Consider the following 22,510-nt stretch of genomic DNA (forward strand, 5'->3'; position numbering starts at 1 on the left):
CTTGCTTGAGTCCTCTTTCCTTGTATTTCTAGGTGCGTCTTTGTATAATAACTTTCTTTTTACCTTCGGTGAAACAAGAGTTGAAAACTGCTATCTTTCTCCCGTGAATGTAGGCTTCATGCCAAACCACGTTAACCTCCTCTGTATTTCATCTTCTTTCCTTTGCTTTATGTTCCATTTGCTTATTTTCTAAAGATTCCCACTATGTTTAACCATTCTTTTGAATTCAATATAGCATTTGTTATAGTTGATGGCTATATTTAACCTTTGCCATGGCTCTCCAGAATGATATTGCAGATTTTCAGTCTTGCATTCTTGCTGACTGCTAGAGGTTCAAGTCTAAGGATAAATTATCAAACTTGTGCCACTTTGGAGGATAGTATCTCAATGAAACCAGAAAATGCAGCAATATGACAGTCATCATGAGTTTCAATTGATAATAACAATTCTTGTTTTATTGGTTTGGCTATTGCATGCACCAAGATCAAGAGATGGCTCCATATTAGACCAAATTTGGATAGGTTTCCATGGACTTTCATGCTGCATAACATACCTGAGTAGGAAGTTGGAACTCAAATTTGTTAGACAATTGACTTAAAATTTGGGTAAAAGAGTTAAACCTCCCCTAATGTTTTTCCTAAATACTTATACCTCCCTTGTGATTTGTCATAGGACTTAAACCTCCCACGTGAAATGATGTCATCAGACAAATAATACCCCTCCCTTAATTATCTTTGATATACCATTTGACTTGACATTGTATTTGTCTTATATTTTCTCAGAAATCCACTTTTGCCCTTTAAGAAACTACAAAAAAAATCAATAATTAAAAACCTGAAAAATAAAAGTTCTCAATGCCATGAGGCAGTGCTGTGTTCAGTAACATCACTATTGGGTTTGAGGCAGTCAGTGGCGGAAAGATGAAAGGGACCAGCCTTCAAGGACAATGAAACCAGAACTCAGCACTTTATGTTTGAATTGATAACACACCATGGGGGAGAGAGAGAGACTACTGCTCCTGCACATATCTATTCATCTACCCGCCTATCATAATTCCTAAGGTAAAGCCCTCATGAAAACAGATCCTGGATATCAAGGATATCGGCAAGGACTCCAGCTGCTGTAGTGTCATTCCCTGCTCCAGCACCTTGAATAACCAATGGCTGCTTGCTATAGCATCTACTGTAAACTTCCAACTGCAAGATCAATCATCAAAGTTACTAAAGTGTTATAGAGAGTCCTTTGATAAAATCTCATATGGTTCCATAAAGCTAATGGGCAACTATTTTTATCTTCAGAGTTCATAGTTCTTAGATTGTCCGTTGAAACCATTTCTTCTTCCATGCACTATGAAATTATAATCTGAATAATTTATAAGAGACAATTATTTAAAGAACTTTCATTAAGTTCATATCAAGTTATTTCTGTACACCTTAGAGTTCAAGTAGGCTAGAAATTTTTTATGCCATCAATTCTCCATTGTCTGTCCAACAAAGAACAAAAGTTTTGAAAGGATAACTTGCTGAGAAGACCTAGCCATAGAGTTCGCATGGATATCAATTCATCTGTAATTAATTGGTCTTTGGCGCTTAAGGAGATCAAGGACATAGGGTCAACTTTGATAGAAATTAGCAGGATATTATCGATCACTGATTTAAGTTTTGTACCCTTTCTTTTTGCATTTTCAACGAGTGTTCAATTGATTCACAATTTCATGGAAATCAGTTAGCTTTATTATGTTTTCTATCTATAACAACGGTATCTATAAAATTTGATGTATTAGACAGCTGTATCAGTGCCAATGATAGGGGCACACACCCACATCTTCATGCTTTCCCTCCAAAATAGTTTTCATTCTCTTCTTTTTCCTTGTACTCTCTTCTCCTTCTCTTGTCCAGTAACCTATGATCTGCATTTTCTTCATTGTTTTCTGATATTCTATGACAAGTTGGTATTAGTGCAAGGTTCCATCTTCTCTGTGTGTAGGAACCATACACAACTAGGATCAGTAGTGTGTATGAGAGAATACAAAGCCGATCAAGGAAAGATTATTTTGCCTGGTTTTGAGGGAATTTTGAAGAGAAGTCTGGTTTGATTGAATGCCTAAGAGATTATGGAGATTATATGCCCAAAAAAATCGGAAACCAGAGATAGGAGAAGCTTTCACAATTGAAGACCCTAGAGACAGATTTTGTTTGGTACTTGGGATTTTTTTCAGTCAGTTTTACTCTTCTATTGAGATTACCACTTGTTTTGGGAAGTTCTCTGAGGTGACTGAAGAAAGTGCTCCCTATTTCTCCCCTTCTAACTTGGTGTTGGAGTTGGATAACCCTGAGAATCTTTTTGATAGTTGTCATTGTAGGTCAAGGTTCTTGTTTCTATTGGTTCCCTAGTTATACAAGGTATTGTTGGAGTTGATTATATCACATGGATATTTCTAGAGGAGTTATGGATCAGAATTTTATTATAAGCAGTACTTTGTAAGATCCCCAGCGCATCAGTGACTACTATAATGCTAGATGGTGCCAAATATCTGGAATGAGAAAATTTTGGTTGTCCAAGTTTGACAACATGGGCTGTTAACAGGGTTCTTCCCACAAGACACATTAGTTCACACAAACTTTGTGAAACAGCACCGGTGCTGGATGCATGGCTGCATGAACTAACATGTCACACAAGGAGAGCCTTTTTGACAGCCCTGACTATTAAACATGGATGACCGGAGTTCTCTCATCTGGAATGGGTTCAATTGGTAAGAATCTTCATTGGAGGATGTGGGAAGCTGGGATATGTTGATAAAACTATAGGTACATCAATTCAAAACAATAGGTGGTGAGAAATCACCCAATAAGAAAAAGAAAAACTAAACAATACGTTTCATTATCCCCTTCACAATCTCCAATATTGAACAAAAAAAAAGACCCAAAAGACTCCTTTGGAACATTAAAAAAATCATGGAAAATTAAAATCCAACCCAGAAACTGATCCCCAACCTCTGAACAAAGTTTCTCCACTATTTGAACATTTGACAAAGCCAGCTCCCACAAATCCACTACACATCATATGGATTATGGACATAAGAGAATTATATGTTAATGTTGTGGAAACAGCCTCTCTGTGTGTGCAGGGGTAAGGCTGCGTACATCTGTACCTCCCTAGACCCCACATTGGCGGGAGCCTCATGCACTGGGCTGTCCTTTTTTTATATGGTGATGTCATGGCTTGTGAATTTGATGGAACCTCACATTACCAGGAATTATTTGTGGCTAAAACATGACAAGAAATCTGAAATAGTGCTGTTGAAACCTATTTCTAGGCAATAAATGTGGCCAAAGCAGATCAGCTCAGGAGCAAAATAAATAATCTGAAAGGGTTTGAAATTTCTAGTATTATATTTCTCTAAACTCAGTCTACCCGGCAATAAATTGATCATCTAAGAGATGTAGAATGGGAGAGCTCCAGGGGTGCTATAGCTTTCAAAAAATTGGAGCACAATAGTGTTTTTAAGTTTCTTGTCAAATTAAATTAGAAGCATGACACTACCAGACAACACATTCTCACCAAGGATGATGCCACCTTGTCACAAGCCTACTCAATTGTGCATAATGAGAACAGAAGACATGTAATGCTACAGGGACCATCTCCTGATTATTCAACCCATGTTGCCATGAAACCCAAGACATTAGCAGTGCTAGTTGATCATGAAGGTGAGGAAAAGAAGGAAGTGATTTATGACAATTGTAAAAGCCAAAGCATACCAGGAAGGCATGCTGGAAGTTACGCTCAAATTTGAAGCCAGAAAGGTTTAGGAATCCCAAGAAGCACACATGGCAACTACTAGTGGCAAATTAATATCCTCATTTGTCTCCATATCTGCACCTGTACCACTTGCTCTTCCCTTTATTTATTTTTTTTGTCAATAACAAAAGGATTTCATTAATGAATAAAAAGATAAAATTCAAATACAATGGTGGGGGCAGGTAAACTCTCTTAACTCTCCCCCAAAGAGAAAATTACAATGTATCCTAAAACAAATGGTTTCTTCCCACCCCTTGTTTGGAAAGTGCATCTGCAAATGAGTTGGCACATCTTTTAACCCACTACAAACGCACTTCCATACCTTGAGTTAGCCACTTGAATTGTCTTCGATCATTGATAATATGCCCACAATCCATCATCTTACTTCCCTAACCACCTATTACCACTTTTGGATCTCCTTCAATGATTAACCTATTAACATTTAGTTCCTTAGCCTCTTTAACACCCTCTATCAAGGCCAAAATTTTAGCTCTCAGTGAGTCCCCAACACCAACTGAGCCAGAAACAGAGCTATAATTGAACCTTCCTCCGACCTAAAAACACCACCAACTCCTGAAGGCCCTAGGTTACTTTCACTTCTGCCATCAAAGTTGAGCTTGATAAAGCCTGCACAAGGTGGAGACCATGAGGTTGAGAAATGCTTCTGCTTGGAGCTAAGGCTGATACTTCCTACCAATTATTCAAAATGGTCTCTATGGAAATGTCATTAAACAACCTCACTGTCTTTACCCAATGGGCCACCCTAAAAGTGAACACCTCTATGATTGCCTCTCTACTTCTCTCTTTTTTGGCAAAAATTATTTGGTTTCTTTCTTCCTAAATTGTCCAACAAACTGCTGCTCTTATACACCTCCACAGGATTCTCCCCTCTTCATAGTCCAGCTACTAGCAAAAGAGTCGAAAAGGCTTTGTATGTTTAATGGGGGAGTCCATGTGCAACCAAACAGAGAAAGAAACCAAGCCCAAATAGAAGAAACAAAGGAGCAGGAGATAAATAAGTGGTAACAAGGAGACAAGCACCAAAAAGCCTTCTTTCGTTGAATTTTATCGCAAGTGTCAATTCTTTCCAAAGTTGTTTCCCAGAAAAGTGCCCCTATCCTAGTTGGAACTGGTTTACCCCACACTTCTTTAGCAGGAAAGGGAAACACTTGTCTTCCTTCTCCAGAGATGCTTGCCACTACTCGAGTAAAATTCGAAAAGTACAACAAATACTTGGCACAACTAGAGAGTACGACTAGAGCTTCTCTAGGAATGTTCTTTCTACCTTAGTCTGTGCCCACTCAAGAACACAGGCCAATGTAAATCATGCTTCTTACTTAGATAATCCAAACTTTCCATGGATCATAGAATCTAGAGCTTTTAATCACATGACCAGTCTCTCCTCCCTATTTCATTATTATCATCTTAATTCTGGGAAAGACAAGTTTCATTTCTGATAATCTAGCCCCTATATTTGGGAAAAGGAACATTAGCATGCCTGACAGCTTAACCCTCCCGTCTACTTTACATGTTCCTTAGCTTAGTACAAATTTGTTATCTATTAGCAATCTTGTTAAAAAACCTAAACTACTTAGTGACATTTTCCCCATGTCATTCTAAGTTTTAGGATCTAAAAAGGTGATCGAGAGTAGCTGTGAGGCAAATGGGATATATATACCTACTTGATGCTCCACCTAGGAGAGATGTCCACCCAAGAAGAGCAAGGTATTAGGACTACAGTGTTAGAGTTGGCGGATTGAGTAATGATGTGGCATACTCGTTTAAGTTATTTGTGGTTTCCATCTCTGAGTTAGCTATTTCTTGAATTTAAGCTTGTTTAGTGTTAAGGCATCTGATTTGAACTTTAAGTATCGCTGCCAACTTAAAAAATATCGTAGAAGTTCATTTCATTCTAATAATAAAAGATCAAATATTCCTTTTGAGATTGTGCTTAGCAATGTGTGGAATCCCTATCATATTTTTTTTTTATCAATTGGAATCCCTATCATATTTTTTTTGATCAATTGGAATCCCTATCATATTCCTACAATTGATGGATATTATTATCTCTTGTTGTTCATTGATGATTTATCTCATTTCTCAAGGGTGTATTTCATGGGTTCCTGGGATGAAATGCCCTAGTTGACCAGATAGTTGTTAGTACGAGTGGCCAGATGCCCTCAAATGGAACAACCTTGGTGTATGGACAAATCCTACGGCCAATGGCTTAGCTTACACTAATGGGTAAAAACATTTTTCCTCTGATAACTTAGTTGTTAATTTCCTTCTATGTTTATGTTATCTGTTTGCTGCATGTTTTACATTTGTTTGCACTGAACAAACCATTTCCATGTCAGCATAACACATGCTTGGTGTGGCCAATAGTTTGGCTAGGTAGTTGAGAAATCTGGGGCATATAATCCTACCTAGTGGGACACTTGTCCCTGACCCAACAGGCTGAATTGGTCCATGCGAGACTAAATCCAAGTTTATCTTGTTACCGTTGGAGATGCTCTAACAGTAATATCTTTTAATGTTGAATGGAGTCCACACTTATAAATAGGTGGTCCTCCTCTAGAGTGATATACATGAACTCTACAGTCAAGCTTCAGATGATAAAAAGACACATCGGACCTCTGCCAAGCTGGGTCATTCTGAGTCTTCAATCGCATGATACAAGAGCCAGTCAAGTGTCTTGCCCTTTTACATCTGTGCTGTAAAGGTTGCAGATCTGGGATTAACAATAGTTCCATCGGATGATTCTAATCTGGTTTGGTACCAAGGTTACTATGGTCTTAAGTGGAAGGTATATTTGTAATTTTTCTTTTCTTTTGAGGGAGCAGTGCACACATCCCTATGACAATTCTCTCAATTTTTTTTTCTAATTAAAAAGGATCAATTTCATTAAAAAACTGGTGCAGTTACAAGCTTCCCTTGGAGAGGCACAAGCTGCGTCCTCTCCTACCAGTAGGAAGAAAGACAAACAATAGAAAACAAAAAAAATAGAAAACAGATTCAGTCTACAATTGAGCCCAATACAAACTTTCCCTATTTACCCCTTGCTTTGCAAGACCATCAGCCATAGAGTTTGCTGACCTCCCCACCCATTGTATTCTCACTGTCAAGCTTCTTATTAGGCAGTTGAACTTTTTAATTTCATTCTTAAAACACCACACTACAGGTTCCGGATTTTGTAGCCAGCCCACTACCACCTTGGAGTCCCCTTATATTATCAACTGTTCCACACCTATCTGCATTGCTAATTGTACTCCCTGGATAGCAGCAGCAAGTTCCGCCCTAGTAGAGTTTCCAACTCCTATGGGTCCTGAGAAAATAAGAACCACATTCCCACTCTCATTCCTTAGTACCCCTCCCACCCCTAATGGACCAGGATTACCAAGACTACTCCCATCAAAATTCAGCTTCAAGAATCTTTCAGGAGGGGGTTCCCAAGCCATGCTCACTTTAGTTTTTATGGATGAGCAATTAGCCACTGCTAACCAATTCTTCCACACATCATTGAATGAGAATTGATGGAATAGATCCAGTTATTTTAGCCAAAAGATCACCCTATTTAGAATGCAGTCCATCTCTTCTGGGCTTCTCTCCTTCTCTTGGAAAATTCTGGCATTCCTTTCTTCCCACACGGACCAAATCAGTGCTGCTCTTGCACACCTCCACATAATTCTTCCTCTTCTGTGCCGCCAAGGGAAGAAAGCAGGATCAAAGAACAAACTTACATCAGATGGCCTAACCAACCTGCACCCAGACAAAGAGAAGAGCCACTCCCATAACTCTGCAGTAAATGAACAAGATATCAGTATATGGTTACAGTCCTCACCATGTGACCTGCAAAGAATACACCAGGAAGGTGAGAGACAGAGAAAAGGTCTTCTCTTTTGTAGAGTGTCAAAGGTGTTTATTTTCCTATAATACACTTCCCAGCAAAAAGCCAAAACCTTAGGGGGAACAGACTTGCACCAAATTTCCTTAAAAGGGAAAGGCTGGTTGGGGGTAGACTGAGTAATGGATTTAAAGAAAGAAGCGCATGAAAAGGATCCATTCCGCTGGGGTGTCCAAATCCGAATATCAGGTTCAGAAGGGTCCAAACATACTGTATGAAGTAGACTTAGCAGATTTGTGAGAGACACAATCTCCTCTTCCCTTAAACCTCTACGAAACCCAAAGTCCCAATTTGGTGTTAATGGGTTATTCATAATGGAAAAAAACTTTGACACAACATGCTTTTTGTACCTTGAAACAGAGAACAAAGAAGGGAAAAGGTCCTTCAATGGAACCTCTCCCACCCAAGTATCCTCCCAAAATAGGACTGAGTTACCATTGCAAACATCATACCTAACAAAACTGAGGAATTGATGAATGCCATGAATAGCTTTCCAAGGTGTTGCCAAGGTTGCCTGCCGTGATACTGAGCGGCCATGAATACTGCCCACCACCTCATGCCAAAGTCTCTCTCTCTCTCCACTGGCCACCTCCATAGCCACTTCCCCAGCAATGCTTTATTTTTTTTAATTAAATTCCCTAACCCCAATCCCCCTTCCTCATTATTTCGGCAAACCACCTCCCATTTTATCAAGTGATCCTTTTTACTCTCCCCCGGCTCCCAAAGAAAGTCTCTCATCAACTTCTCTAGCTTCTTAGCTTCCCTAGGTGGTATCCTAAACACAGACAGGAAATAGGTTAGTAAGTTAGCAAGTGTGGCTCTTATCAACGTGATTCTACCCCCAAGGATAAGTAGTTTTTCCTCCACGAAGTTAACTTCTTTTGGAATCTCTCTACCACTGGACACCAAAAACTACTCTCCCTAGGGTTTGCCCCTAACAGAAGCCCCAAGTAAGTCATAGGCCAGGACAAGATAGAACGACCCAAACTTCTTGCTATAAACTCCACCTCCCTATCCTCCAAGTTAACACAAACAACACAACTCTTTTCGAAGTTGACACTCAAATTTGATAATCTCTCAAAGCTTTTAACCAATTCCTTGAGGTTCCTCACTCTCTCAATATCATCCCCGTCACAGAAAATCAGAATATCATCTGCAAATTGGAGATGGGTGACCGGAATACCATCCCTCCCTATTCTCCACCCTTTAATCACATCTTCTCTATCAGCCTTTGAGATCATTCTACTAAGCACCTCTGCTATAGAGGGTCTCCTTGCCTGATACCTCTACAGGCTAGGAAGAAGTCCTTCACCATTCCATTAACCAAGACAGAGTAATGGCAGGAACTGATACATCCAAAAATCCAACTACACCACTTATTCCTGAATCCACAATTTCTCAATACTTCTACCAAGAAGTGTCAGTCCACCAAATCATAGGCCTTTTCTAGATCCAACTTACAGACAAAGCCTTTTCTTTTAGATCTTCTCATATCCTCCACACACTCATTAGCAATTAGGATCTGATCTGCTATCTGTCTCCCTTGTACAAAGGCTCCTTGGGCTTGGCTTATTAAGGACGGGAGAATTGCTTTAAGCCTCAAAGACGACACCTTAGCCAAGATTTTATAAATGCTAGTTACCAAACTAATTGGCTTGAAATCCTTAGGTTGGATAGCTTCTGATTTCTTAGGGACTAAGGCCAAGAAAGTGGCATTGACTCCCGGACTTACTATATGATTCTCTAGAAATTCCTCAACAGCAGCATACAAATCCTCTTTCAAAATGTCCCAGCAATCTTGGTAGAAAGCCACAGTAAATCCGTCGTGACTTGGCGCCTTAGCTCTATCCATCATAAACATTGCCCTCCTAATCTCCTCTTCATCAATATTCCTTTCTAACCACCTTGCTTTTTCTCCCTCTAATCTCGACCATTCCAAACGCACCCTCTCATTCAAAGACCTACTATAGATGGATTTAAAATGATCTACAAAGGTCCTAGCTATATCCTCTTAATTGGTAATTACTTGCCCTTCTAGTTCTAGTCTAGCCACTAAGTTCTTCCTCCTACCATTTGCCAACTCATGAAAGAACCTAGTATTCCCATCCCCCTCCTTAATCCACTTGTGCCTTGACTTCTACCTCCAGCAAATCTCTTCTTTGAGTAGAACCTCTTCTAGGCCCTTCTTCAATTGCCTTCTTGATTCTCTATCTTGCTCCCTCAACAACCCTTGGGCTTCCTTTTCATCCAATTTTTCAATTTGTGTGACCAGGCTCAACTTTTGTTCCTCTACCCTACCAAAATGATCTTTATTCCACTCCTTCAATTTGACTCTCAGTCTCTTACTCCTGATGAAATTTGATTCCTTTCCACTTTATTCCCCTTAACTCCTTGTTCCAGCAATCCTTCACTATGCTTTCAAAACCAGGATGAGTTAACCACATATTCTCAAACCTAAATGGTTTAGGTCCACTAACTAGGGATTCCACACCAATCTTGATGGGACAATGGTCTGATGTGACCATAGGCAACGCTCTAGAGTCCAAGTTCCCCCAGTAGTTTTCCCATTCTAGGTTGAACAGAAACCTATCCAGCTTTGAACAAAGTGGATTATCTTGAAAGTTAGACTAGGTGAATCTAGCTTGCAGCAATTGAATTTCTTTTAGCTCACAATCTTCTATAAACCCATTAAATTCCCTCATGCTTGTTGTAATTGACTGGGCATGATTGCTAGATTCCTTTGAGTACCTTGTGACATTAAAATCCCCTCCCAAACACCAAGGTCCATCCCATAAACCCCGAATTGCATACAATTCCTCCCACAATTCATTTCCTTCTCTGCAGGTACTAGGGCCGTACACATTGGTAAGCACACAATAAAACCCATCCTCTACATTCTTGAATTTAATGGAGACAGGGTATCTATCCACTAGCTCCTCCACTACCCCATTCTTCCAGACGATGACAATTCCTCCCGAGGCACCCCAAGATGGAGCCGAGGACCAACTAACACACCTAATCCTCCAAAAGCCTCTTATCCATCTTCCATCCAGTTCAGAGAGCTTCGTCTCTTGCACCATCACAATGTCAAGCTTCTCTCTTGTGAATAAATCCTTTATAACCCTCCTTTTCCTAGCACTTCCCAAACCTCTCACATTCCAACTGATAATCCTCATGGTCACACTTTCAATAAAGTCCCTCCTGAAGTCAACTCCTCACCTAGAGTTCTTCCTCCTCTCTCCCCCTCCGCTAAACTCAATATCAGCCTCAATGTCAGATATTAGTCGTTGCACCTCAGTCCTTTTCTTCTTTCTATGCTCCTTTTTCTCCTCTTTTTTTTTCTCAGGTTTCCTATGGTATGTTTGAACTACTTCTTTCCCCACCCCAAGGTCAACCTTTTGATAATCTCTTCCTATTTTAGAATTCAATTTTGTCCTATTATCGCCTTCTATTTCAACCCCCTCTCCTTCCTCACTAGGCAGTCCCTTCTTCTGAAAATTCCTTTCCAAGTAATCTTCCTTCAATCTTATTTCCTCACATTCTGTACATATTAGCTTCCATATTCTCTCCACCTCCTCCCCCACACCTTTATAACAATTTAATTCTTCCTTCTTCTTATGTTCATGATTTCCACCGACACCTTCATCCCTTCCTTTAGCCACCAAATTTGCTCCTTCAGAATGGGAATTTAGAGTATCTGTGACAGGCTGAACACACATATCAGTAACCGAAACCGAATGGACACCCATACCTGATCGCAGAGTAGGAGAATGAAGAAGAAATGAGGCTTGCATCTGAGAAATTACAGGTAGTGCCAAGTCTGTCCCCTTAGTTGGCATTTGCAGTGAGATGGTTAAGTTAAATTTTCACCTTTGTCAAGTCGTGCCACCAGAGAAGCTTGTTCCTGTTCCTTCCTTTCTGGCCTATCTTCATAGTCCACCGGAAATTTTTGTGCCTTTATACCAACTCTGTTTGTGTTCTGAGAGGTTGTAGTTGCTCCCTCATGGAAGGGGGGTGTGATAAGCTCAACGTCTGAAGTCGTACCTTCTATCCTCCTCATCTCCCCTTCTTCCTCTTGAGAGATTCCTTCTAAGAATGGAACCTCGGTATTGAAGCTTCCTTCCTGTAACATATCCACGTTTTCTTGCAAATCAATACTTCCCAAACTCGTTGTATCAGTCGAATCTTCATCATCGCCACCTTCTTCATTTGTGTCTTCATTGTCTTCAAGAAGCTCAAAATCTCGTCGTTTCATGCTTCTGGGGTTCCGCCTGTCCGGAGAAAGAATATTTGACCTCTTGGCCGGAACCTATTGCAGGTAGGTCGGGGCCGATAGACGATTCCTACCATCTATTGGAGCTCTCCCCTTCCCAGGCGTGTGTGACTTAAGTGAGTCACGTGACCCACTTACCTGAGCCTTGGCTTGGGCCAACTTGATTTGCGGCCCACCTTTTGTTCTTTGAGCAGGCCCATCAAAATTTTGAGGCGCACTCGAGCTAATAAGCTTTGGCACGTGAGTCTTCACAAAGTTACGCTCAGTGCCCCTTACCCCGAAATCAGGTTCACCCTTTTTTGGTTCAACCCGGTCTGATTCCTTAACCTTCCTTCTGTAACTTGATTTTGAATCAGAGATTTCACCTCCTTTTACCACCTGAGTACAAGATTTACCGCCCTCCCTACTGAAAACTTGCTCTCCACATAGTTGACCTCCCAGCTCTGTTCCTTGACCTTTGCCATTTTGACCTTCCTGTCTGCCGAAACCTTTAGACAGTCCTAATGGCTGCCTATCCAAATTTGTGAAAGTCTTAACTTTCTCTGAGTGCCCTACCCCCAACTTGCCACACAGCTCTAGCCATTCTTTCCTTTCATCCTCAACCTATCAAGCCTCCCTCCATAGACTAGCTTCAATGGAGGAGGCCAACCACACCGGATGAAAAACCCCTTCAACATTAATACTTATCTTTCTGGGTATATCTTCAGGCTTAACTCCACTCAACAACAAGGCTGCCGACCATAGGTCTCCCCAAAACTCTCCATCAAGACGGGCACCACATAACATTGCAATGGAGGCTGCTATCTCATGATTCCACAGGTGGAAAGGCAGCCCAATCACTTGAATAATCACACCATCTTCCTGAGAAGAACTTGGAGTTCGACGAAGGAGACCACTTAAACAAAGTAAAAGAACCTAATGCATCCTGAAAGCTCAGAGCTTTAACTTCAATCATATTTTCAACAGGATCAAGTAAAAACCTTAAAACTGTTAAAGGGGGTCAGGATAAAGGTGGTTCTCAGGTTCAATTTTTGTATTAACAGATCAGCAACTTTCCTCCACTCCAAGATTGGACTATTGGCCTCTAGCACCAACATGTCCTCCCAACATTCTTTCCTTACATTGACAGTCATTGTGGGGAGGCTCTGACAGTGTGCCATAACAAAAATATCCTTCTTTTGCACCTCAGCATTAGTCTTTAACACTGTGGCAACCTCCTTCCATCCTTGACCATTTTTTCCTTGAGGAAAGCAGACCATTTGCTTCTTACCTTTAGCAAAAAATTCAGACAAAGAGATGTATGAACCTTTTGAGTTTCTTTTACACTCCAGCAGGTAACTTCTTCCTGTCTCCAAGGACCATTCCTGCCTACTTGGTTTTTTTCCTCTATTTGCTGCCTCCAACACAAACTCCATCAGCCATTCAATCATCACCTGTCCTTGAACCAAGACCATAGCCTTTGTCATTTCCCGAATCTTTAGGCTAGAGTGTCCCTTAATCTTCAACTCCTCGAAGAGAAAATCTTTAGCTTCTATTCTCAAGGACTTCCTCCATCGTGCAATCTCCACAAAGCCTCTGCTCTCCATGTCTGCAACTCTACTTCCCACACCACCTAAGTGCCTAACACTCTTGGAATCGCATCTATTGCTTCCCCACAATTCTCTCAATTTTCACATTGCTCTATTGTCACATTGCTCTTGTCTCCTTTCATCTCTCTTCTTGGTGTGGTCTACTCAATTCATTAACAAACACATCAAGGACTACAGATCTATCAATTGTATACTCTTTAAGACATAGTTATTTTCATGTGCAGGGGGCTACTACCATGGGGTTCAGCAATCCTACTAATTAAGTACCCAAGTTTTCCTCTTCCTCCCACAAATAACTTAACATCCTTGGACCATTCCAAGTAATTCAATCCATCAAGAGGAGGGATAGAAATTGGAAAGTCCACACTTTCCACAACATTACTTTTTATAACTCTAGTAGCTCAAGCTATAACAAGTAATGTTGGTAGGCACAATATCATTCACATCAATCACTCAACAAGTTTCAAAACAAAACACGTGCACTTGGACCATTCCAAGTAATTCAATCACTCAGGAGGACTAGAAATCGGAAAATCCACATTTTCCACATAACATTACTTGTTAGGTAGGCACAATATCATTCACATCAATCACTCAACAAGTTCCAAAATAAAGCACATGCAGTAATAAGTATTATACCAGTCAAAACAAACCACCATTGAGTACCAACAACTAGCAAATACATTTCTGTCAAAGCATTAAACACTAATCAGTTGTCCATAAATCTGTCCACCAAAGAGAAAGACATTTCAGTTTACTGCTGGATATGGAATGGTCTGCACAAACATTACCTCCAGTCAAACCATGGAAGACTTCTTAGTTTTCTCTGGTCTGTAAATACATGAGCATGAATGATTGTTGTAGAGACTAAAGTCTCACCTTCTACTTTTCAGGGATACCCTCGTGTATTCAGCCACAAAGAAACTGCTATACACCGTATGAACTGATAATCAGATCAAACATTTCCAAAAAGGTCCTTAGACCTCCATTATAGGTCTCAACTCCCACAAGAAATATCCTTGGTTCTATGACAAAGGAAAAAAAAAAATAGAGAAAAGAAATTTGTTGTTTTCCATCAGTCCAAGAGAAGTCTTAGATCTGCCTTGTTTTAATCACCACTCACCAGCACAGTAGAAACAATAGAAGATCAAGAACGTGAGATCAATTAGATCTATAGTTGAACCTGCTCTGTTACCATGTCAGAATGTCAGCCATAGGAATAGAGAGTAAAGAGGGAAGAGACACGAAATTGAGAGAGACAAAAGGTATGAGTGGCAATACCCACTGATTATTTTATTAGAATGAATGAGCATAATGGAGCAAAGTGACTAGTTTATCCTTGCATCACTAATACACAAGTTACAATAGGGGGGATCCATTGCTTACGGTTTTCAGTGTATATGTTGATGATATAGTAGAGACAACATTTCACAGATAGAGAAGTTCAAGCAATTTCTGTTTGTAAGTTTGATATTAAAGACTTAGGAGACGGGGAGCTTCAATATTTCCTTGTCATGGAAGTAGCCAGATCAAAGCATGGCATATTTATCTCACAAAGAAAATATCTTGGACTTGTTAACAGAAACAAGGAAGTTAGGAGTTAAGGCAGCTAATAAAACCATTGGTCCAAATTACAAGTTGTTTTGTTCAACAGGAAAACCACTTGAAGATAAAAGGATGTTTTGGTGTCTAATTGGCAGGCTTTTATATGCATGACTCTACCTAACATTTCTTATGCAGTCAGTGTGGTGAGCCAATTCATGCATACTGTTATAGATGTCCATTTGGTTGCTATAGAGAATCTTAACTTAAAAGAGGAAGCTTAGCAGAGAGATTCTGACATGAAGAATGAGGCATTCACATATGTAGACTGGGTTGGATCAATGATGAAGATGCTCCACCTCTACAAATTGTACTCTTATTGGTGGAAATCTAGTGTCATGCAGGAGCAAGGGATAGTCTATTGTGGCTCAAACTAGTTTAGAGGCTGAAAACAAAACTATGGCTCAAGGTATCCTAGAGACTTTGTAGGTTTGGGCATTGTTGAAAGAGTTGCGAGTTGAATATGATAGATTTATGATTTTGTACTGTATAGTCAAACATCAATTAATATTGCATACAATCCAATTTAGCATAATAGGACTAAGCATATCAAGGTGTATCAAGTTGGTAGCATCTGATCAAGTCCGCCTTTGTTTTGTAGCATCTGATCAAGTTGGTAGATACCTTTATAAAAGGAGCTGTCAAATTGAAGCTGAATCATAATGTAAGAAAACTGGGCATGATTGACATTTATGACCACCTTGGAGGGGAGCAATAACAGTGTCGAAATGGAAGTGGGAAGACCATGATTTCATGGAAGCCAGTTAAATTCATCATGTACTTTGTTGCTGTTTATAGTCGGGTAGTTATCTAATTTGATGTATCAATCAGAGAGTCAAACAAATGCTAGTGATAAAGGCACACACTCACATCTTACTCTCTCCAAATCAGCATTTGTCATCATTTATTATTCTTCTTTATTTTCTGATATTATATGAGAAGTTCTTTTTGCATAATACCTATGGATGAATTCTCAACATCCACTTTTTTGCATTTCTCTTATTTAATATTAATAAATAATAAAATTTGTTATGCAAAACAAAATTGAGCTTGCTGACAGGAGATCCAATTCAAAGTGACATGTACGCCTGCTCTAAATGGATTTTCCATGATCTTTAATATGAACAATTCATGAATTCAATTTATGAAAAGATTGTTTTGCACATTTTATTGGAAGACTTTACAAACAGATTTACTATGGCATGATTATTAGAAACATTCAAATGAATTAATGAGCATACCACATTGTCACTTCCTTTCAATCTCCCCAAAGGAGAATCTTTTGGAAGCTCTTGAATGCCAACATGACACCTGCTAAAAGAGAAGAATGTCACCACTACATGGCAGAAAATGGAATAGAAACAAAACAGAATGATTAAGAACCAACGGAAAAATAACTTAGAACCAAGGTATTAAAAACCAACCTGGAAATTGAACCACTTTGGCCTCCAGTTTCCAGGTTAGCAGTTCAAGTGTTCGGGTTGAACAGGACCCGTGATGTCATAAATATAGTTATAAAATATCTAATATTTAGAAAGTAGTTTCCTTTGTTTTTTTTTAATATAACAGTTATAATGTGCAAACATTGCTGTTTAGTACTGACCCAGTCACATTTCTTTGACGTATGATGAATTTGGAAAATGCTGTGCACCTTTCCTTTTATTTAGAAAATAGCTACCATTATATATTTTTTTAATAATAACAGCTATGTTCTGCCAACATTATGCTGTACAGGTTCAGTCAAACTTTTAAGACCTATGATGAATTTGGAAAATGCTAGGTACCTTTCATTTATTTATTTATATTTTATATTAAAGAAAGAGAATTAAAAAAAGAAAAACAGGACAAAGTGATTGATGGTTTTACTTAGATGACCAATCCACCCTTTTGAAGCTTTTACCTCTCATTCCTCTTGCATACCAAAAATAGGTGATGGTTGCCTTTGTTTCCATGTCAAATACTGGAAATTTTACTTTCCAACCATCATAGGAAATAAAAAAAGGGATCAAAATATTTTCCGTTTCAAATGGCATCACTGGTGGAAGAGATCAAGCCATAAAGGGAGTTGATGGTCGCCTTTGCTCATCACTATAAATGGCAGCCTTGGCTCATCACTGTAACCGCACAAGAGACAGAGGCAGTTGATAGTCACCTTGGCCATAGCCCTGGATCGCTGCTGCAGATGTCCTGAGTCATTGAGAGTTGAGTTTTCTCTCAAGAAAGAAGACTCAGTAAAGAAAGTATGAACTGAAATGTCTTTTTATTTATTTTATTTTTCTATTAAATTAATTTTAATTTCAAACTATTAACTGCTGCCCAGGTCAAACGGTCAACAGTTCAACCATCCGGGTCAATGGCAGTTCAAAAACCTTGAGTAGAACAAAATAGAGATTACTGGGGGGGGGGAATCATCCCTATTCCAAGCATGAAATGGCAAGTATAAGACCCATTTATAGAATTTAGATTTGGAAATATTGCAGCTTACAAACTGTTAGAAAAGTTGGAAAAAGTAAGATCTTGGAATCTACTGGGATAGAAAACCAGAAAGCCATGCTCAATTTTTTCTATGAGACATTCAACTAGAGACTCCTTTTTCTTATCAATAACTGAGCATTTTATTAATGCAAATTAAGAATTACAAATTACAAGCATTAGTGGAAGAGATGACAAGTTTTTATCTCCCTATACAACTTCACTTACAATTGTCCCCAAAAGATTTGCTCCCTCCCCACCCCTTGCTTGGCTAGTTCATCAGCCATGCTGTTGGCTGTCCATTGAACCCGTTGAAGTCTCACTTCATCTCCCTAGTCTACCATAAGAACTTTTTTAGCTCATTTCTGTACTGCCATAGGATTGCCTCCCCACTCTGCAACCACTCCGTCACCAACTTAGAGTCTCCATCAATAATTAGCTTATTTACATTCATCATTCTTGCTCTTTTCAACCGTTCCATAAAAACTGACCACCACTCTTAAAGAATCTCCTACTCCAATAGGTGCTGAAAATGGTGCCACAATATTCACTCTCTTATCCCTAAAAATGCCTTCAATCCCTGAAGGTCCTGGATTTCCCTCTCTTATCCCTAAAAATCTTCCCTTCTACAAGCAATAGAAAATGGTGAAAGTGCAACAGATTCTATGAAACTATTCCAATTCTTGAAAAGCCCCTTGCAGCACAAACTTGAACGAGGTTCTTCATATCGGCAGGCACTACCAATTGCATTACAAAAAACTTGATTTTTTTTTTATTTTTTTGGACTCCAAACTTTTACTCCTGGTGGAGGGGCAGCCTCCATAGTTTTTTTTTTAATGAAAAAAAAAAAAAAAACTATGAAGGGGGGCATAGAAAGCCTTACCCCTCAAGAAAAAACTATACACCAAAGTCCCCAACTCATAATAAATAAACAAAGAAGCATCCAGGGATTAAGGAAGAAGTGTAAAACAAAGATCTCAATCAGATCAAACGAAAGGAATGCCCAACTTGTTCTGTCAAAGGTTCTGAACAACATTACAAGACAAGTTGGTGAGAGAGCCAAAGAAAGCTGAAAAATGGCTATCATGACCCAGGTTAGCAAGTGAATCAGTTGCTTAATGACCTTCATGCAGGGTATGCTTCAATTCAAAGTGGATGCACTGCCTTAATTCCACTGCATCAGACCACTAACACCAAAGAGTGGGAGGAAAAGATAGACTCTAGTCAAAACTCTAGAATCAAAAAAGATAAGACTAGTCAAATCCAAAGCCTTAACAAGGTGTAGGCCATCATGCAAAGCAAAAGCTTCAGCCGCCAAGGTTTTAATGACACCATATTAATGGAACGAGGCAGAACGAAATTACCACCATCACCCCTTAACAAACACGAGAGCAGGAGGCTCAATGTAAACCAGTCTGACCTTTGCATGCTTAACTTCTTATGTGAATTCCCAGACTTTGGATGGACAGCTTCTCATGCCAGTTCATTTCCTTAAGAAAAGAAGATATGATAGAGAAGCTGCTGCCCCCATATTATTACTCGTCAAATGACTTGCTGGGAGCAACAAAATTTCCCTTCTCATTTTCTCCTATTGCGCTCTTTCCAGATTTTCCAAATGATAAAAAGAGGACATACATCAACCACCATCTCAAACTGGTTACCTTATACAGGTTCCTTCAAGCACACACCTATAGACTCCAAGGTAATATATTGAAAGCCTAGTACCTTGAGTAAAAAAGAACACCAATTCTCTGAATTTCTGCATCAACAACTATTCTTCTTTTCAGCACTCTCCATCAACAGCAAAAGTAAGATATCTTGGTAGGAACAATATTTTTCCTAACAAATTTATAAACACTATTTTTATCTTTATGACGCCAAATTACATTAAATGCAGATTTAAGAGTTAATCTATTATCATTATTATGCATCCACGTGATCTTATCATCTCTATATGACAATTGGGTGCTTCTTGTCTTAATAATATCAATAATACCATCAGAGAGACAATCTGCAACAAGGTCCAAATTCCAAACACCCATCCCTTGTCTTACGATTTACAATACGATTCATGATTTGAATCAAGAATCCCAAAGGTTTTGATTCTAATCTTATGTATGAATCCTTTTCTGCAAAAATCTTGCAATTCTCATTTTAATCCTACAATTGGTTCATAAATCTTCGAATTTATACGATTTCCACAATTCACTGAGGTTCAAATAAATTCAATTATGAATTATTTCTCTACTTTGGCATGTTTTTTATTTATATTCAGTTTTGTCAAGGGAGACTTTTTAAAGCCCTTACAAGAAAATAATATATTTATGTTATTTCGTTATTTAAGACTAGAAGTTGAGTTTATTTTCCATCATATGTAGCTTAAAGAGCCATTGTAGATTTATTTGACTTTCAAGTTAAACTTGATATCTTCGGATTTTATTGTATAAGTGGTAAATTCTATCATTTTAGGTACATATATGGTAGATACAAATTAAAAATAATGTACAGTCACTTTCCTATATATTTTAGCTTTCAAATATAACTATATTTAGTTTTTGTTGACAAGTTTGTAAAAACAGAAATAATCTTACAATTTACGATACAATTACAACTTTCAAAACATTGACTAAAAATAGTAATTACAAGAATTACTACAAATAGTAGGTCCAAGAGTTACCATAAATGGTAATTTTGAAACAGTAAAAAAATCTATAAAACAGAACCATGTTCTTAAGACACCAACAACTAGAAAATAAATATAAAAAAAAAAAACTGAAACAATACCAACTAACAATATCCCATAACCCAAAAATTCTGAAATTGATGTAGGAATTGGAAAACTGGTTTTTCCCCATGAATTATTTCCTTGCTTCTACATCTGCATAAGTATTCCAACTTCGAAAATTCTCTAGAGCAGTCTTAGAGCTCCTAGGAGGAGTTCTAGCAAGATGAATACGAGTATTTTGTAAATAAAACCACCAATTCTTCTTGCAAATTACGAAGTCTATATTCATTCTCTGGGTTCTCACCTTTCAAAGGTGATCAATGGTAAGTATCTTCTCAAGAAAACTGTCCACATGAAAACTGTCTATCAACTTTTATTCCATCAAAAATTAATACCAGTACAAGATTATCTCCCTTAGATGTCCCTATGATATAGACCAAGTCTTGTCATGGTTCCCATTTAATAATCTCAGGAGTCATTCTAGGTTTCAGCAATAAACAATCAAGTATACCAGCAGAAAGTTTCTAGAAGAGAAAAAGCAGGAAAAGAAAGAAGAGAGAGAGACAGGCGAAACAATAAGAGAGGAGAATAGGTCGTGGGTTCTGAGTTAGTCCGATATAATGAAGGAAAAAATTACATATGTGCCCCTGCTTAGGTGGCAGACTATAGTAATAACAAAAGATTTTATAGCAAGAATAGTCTGGAGTTGTATCCCTTTTGCTGTGTGTTGGGTCATTTGGAACAAGAGGAACAGGAAACTGTTTGAAGACAAATCCAAAAATATCAAGGCGTTGGTGGCCTCAGTAGGACATTTTGTCTCAGATTGGGTTCTGGTGCTCCCTGAGTTTGATCTGATTAGTAGATCAGGTTTGGGGGAGAATTTTTGGAATGTACCTGAAATCCAGAATTGTAACAGCCATTAGTATGCTTCTATTGGTTTTTAGTTGCTATGTTTGTAGAGGTGCCATCTTATCACCTCCTTTTTGTAATTTTTTTTCTGTTAATAAAATTACTGTTACTGCTCTGCAAAAAAAAGATGAGACTAGATGTCCATATATTCTATAGCTGAGTCTGGCACACCTTTGGTAAAAAAAAATCAGCCACCTGCTGATACATCTTCACATATGGAAGACACCTCTTCCAAAACAACCAGCTCACGAAAAAAATGATCATCCACCTCATCTGTTTAATTATTGCAATATGACACAAGAGGCTTCCTCCAAACAACCCCTAACTCCTCAAGTAAAGACCTCAGCCATAAGGCTTATAAAAGTCCACAGGAGATCACCCTATACGCATCCTCTACACTAGAAAGAGAAACTACAAATTGCTTTTGTTCTTCCAGTACACAATTTCCTCCAACAAAATCACAAAAACCAGATACAGGCTATATATGGTTATATAGAACTGATCAGATATGCCATTACCACAATGTTTTTTTATTTTTTTATCCTAGTTGTTGTTTCATGTCAACCAAATGACTGCTGACATCATTTGTATGGTCTGCTAACATTAGAAAACCTCAAACACATGAATCAGGAAGAACTCCTTCCCTTGTATTTCTCTGATACCAAATTTGATTGATTTTGGTCTGTTTAAAGGAAAAAGAAGTAAGAAGAGAGAAAAGAAATGAGAAGAAGAACCGTACAAGCAGAGCATTTTCTTGTCAGTCTATTCTCATTTGTATAATAAACAGCAAAAAAAAACTACAAGTATAGTATCGCAATAGTAAAATAATAAATAAACCTGTAAGTATAATATTACAAATTTACAACACATCAATATCCATATCTAGGTATCTTGGAGTCAAATAAAATTTTAAAATACCTTGACCCATCAATAACACAGACATAACGGAGCACATTCCCTTTTGAGGAAGCCACTTTAACTCTTTCATCAATACCCTCATCGAGCGAGGAAAGTCCACTGGACAAGAAGTCCTCCAAAGACATTTTATCAGGACCCATTTCAGCAGGGTACAAGCTTTCAACCTGAGAAAAATGGACATGAAATGAGAATCCTGTTATGTTCAAATAAGCTTACATATAAATCATAATTTCTTTTTTGATAGATATAAATATAAATAAAAAATAGTCAATTTATTTAATAAAAAGGAGTTGAACATGAACAATATCAATTATCCTGTT

General features: G+C 38.5%; 2 protein-coding genes across 6 annotated transcripts in view; both read right to left on the minus strand.

Annotated features, from left to right (window-relative positions):
- Window positions 1-702: 702 nt before the first annotated feature.
- The window catches only part of LOC104593475 (Glyceraldehyde-3-phosphate dehydrogenase-like family protein), a 47,644-nt gene continuing 25,836 nt past the window's right edge, over window positions 703-22,510 (minus strand). For 2 of the 3 annotated variants that reach the window (XM_010253336.3, XM_010253337.3), the window contains 3 exons: window positions 22,191-22,354; window positions 16,408-16,477; window positions 703-1,196 (listed from right to left, as the gene is read on the minus strand). In XM_010253336.3, the coding sequence (XP_010251638.1) occupies window positions 1,071-1,196; window positions 16,408-16,477; window positions 22,191-22,354 (360 nt within the window). In that variant the 3' untranslated portion in view covers window positions 703-1,070. Of the gene's footprint in view, window positions 1,197-16,407; window positions 16,478-17,223; window positions 17,354-22,190; window positions 22,355-22,510 lie in introns of those variants that run through there. The other variant, XM_088891206.1, reaches the window with a different exon arrangement.
- LOC148790299 (uncharacterized) lies at window positions 7,210-12,104 on the minus strand. 3 transcript variants are annotated; one of them, XM_088891207.1, is made up of 2 exons: window positions 11,573-12,104; window positions 7,210-7,594 (listed from the first exon to the last, which is right to left on the minus strand). In XM_088891207.1, exons 1-2 carry the CDS (start codon window positions 11,955-11,957, stop codon window positions 7,347-7,349), a joined length of 633 nt encoding a protein of 210 aa, XP_088747333.1. In that variant the 5' UTR covers window positions 11,958-12,104; the 3' UTR covers window positions 7,210-7,346. The 3 variants fall into 3 exon arrangements, 2 of the variants coding, with proteins under 2 accessions (XP_088747333.1, XP_088747334.1); XR_016078480.1 differs by lacking the exon at window positions 11,573-12,104 and adding an exon at window positions 8,155-8,292 and having other exon boundaries at window positions 7,458-7,594; XM_088891208.1 differs by having other exon boundaries at window positions 7,474-7,647.

The sequence above is a fragment of the Nelumbo nucifera genome, chromosome 7, assembly GCF_055504915.1.
Source record: "Nelumbo nucifera cultivar China Antique chromosome 7, China Antique-T2T, whole genome shotgun sequence".
Taxonomy (NCBI): domain Eukaryota; kingdom Viridiplantae; phylum Streptophyta; class Magnoliopsida; order Proteales; family Nelumbonaceae; genus Nelumbo; species Nelumbo nucifera.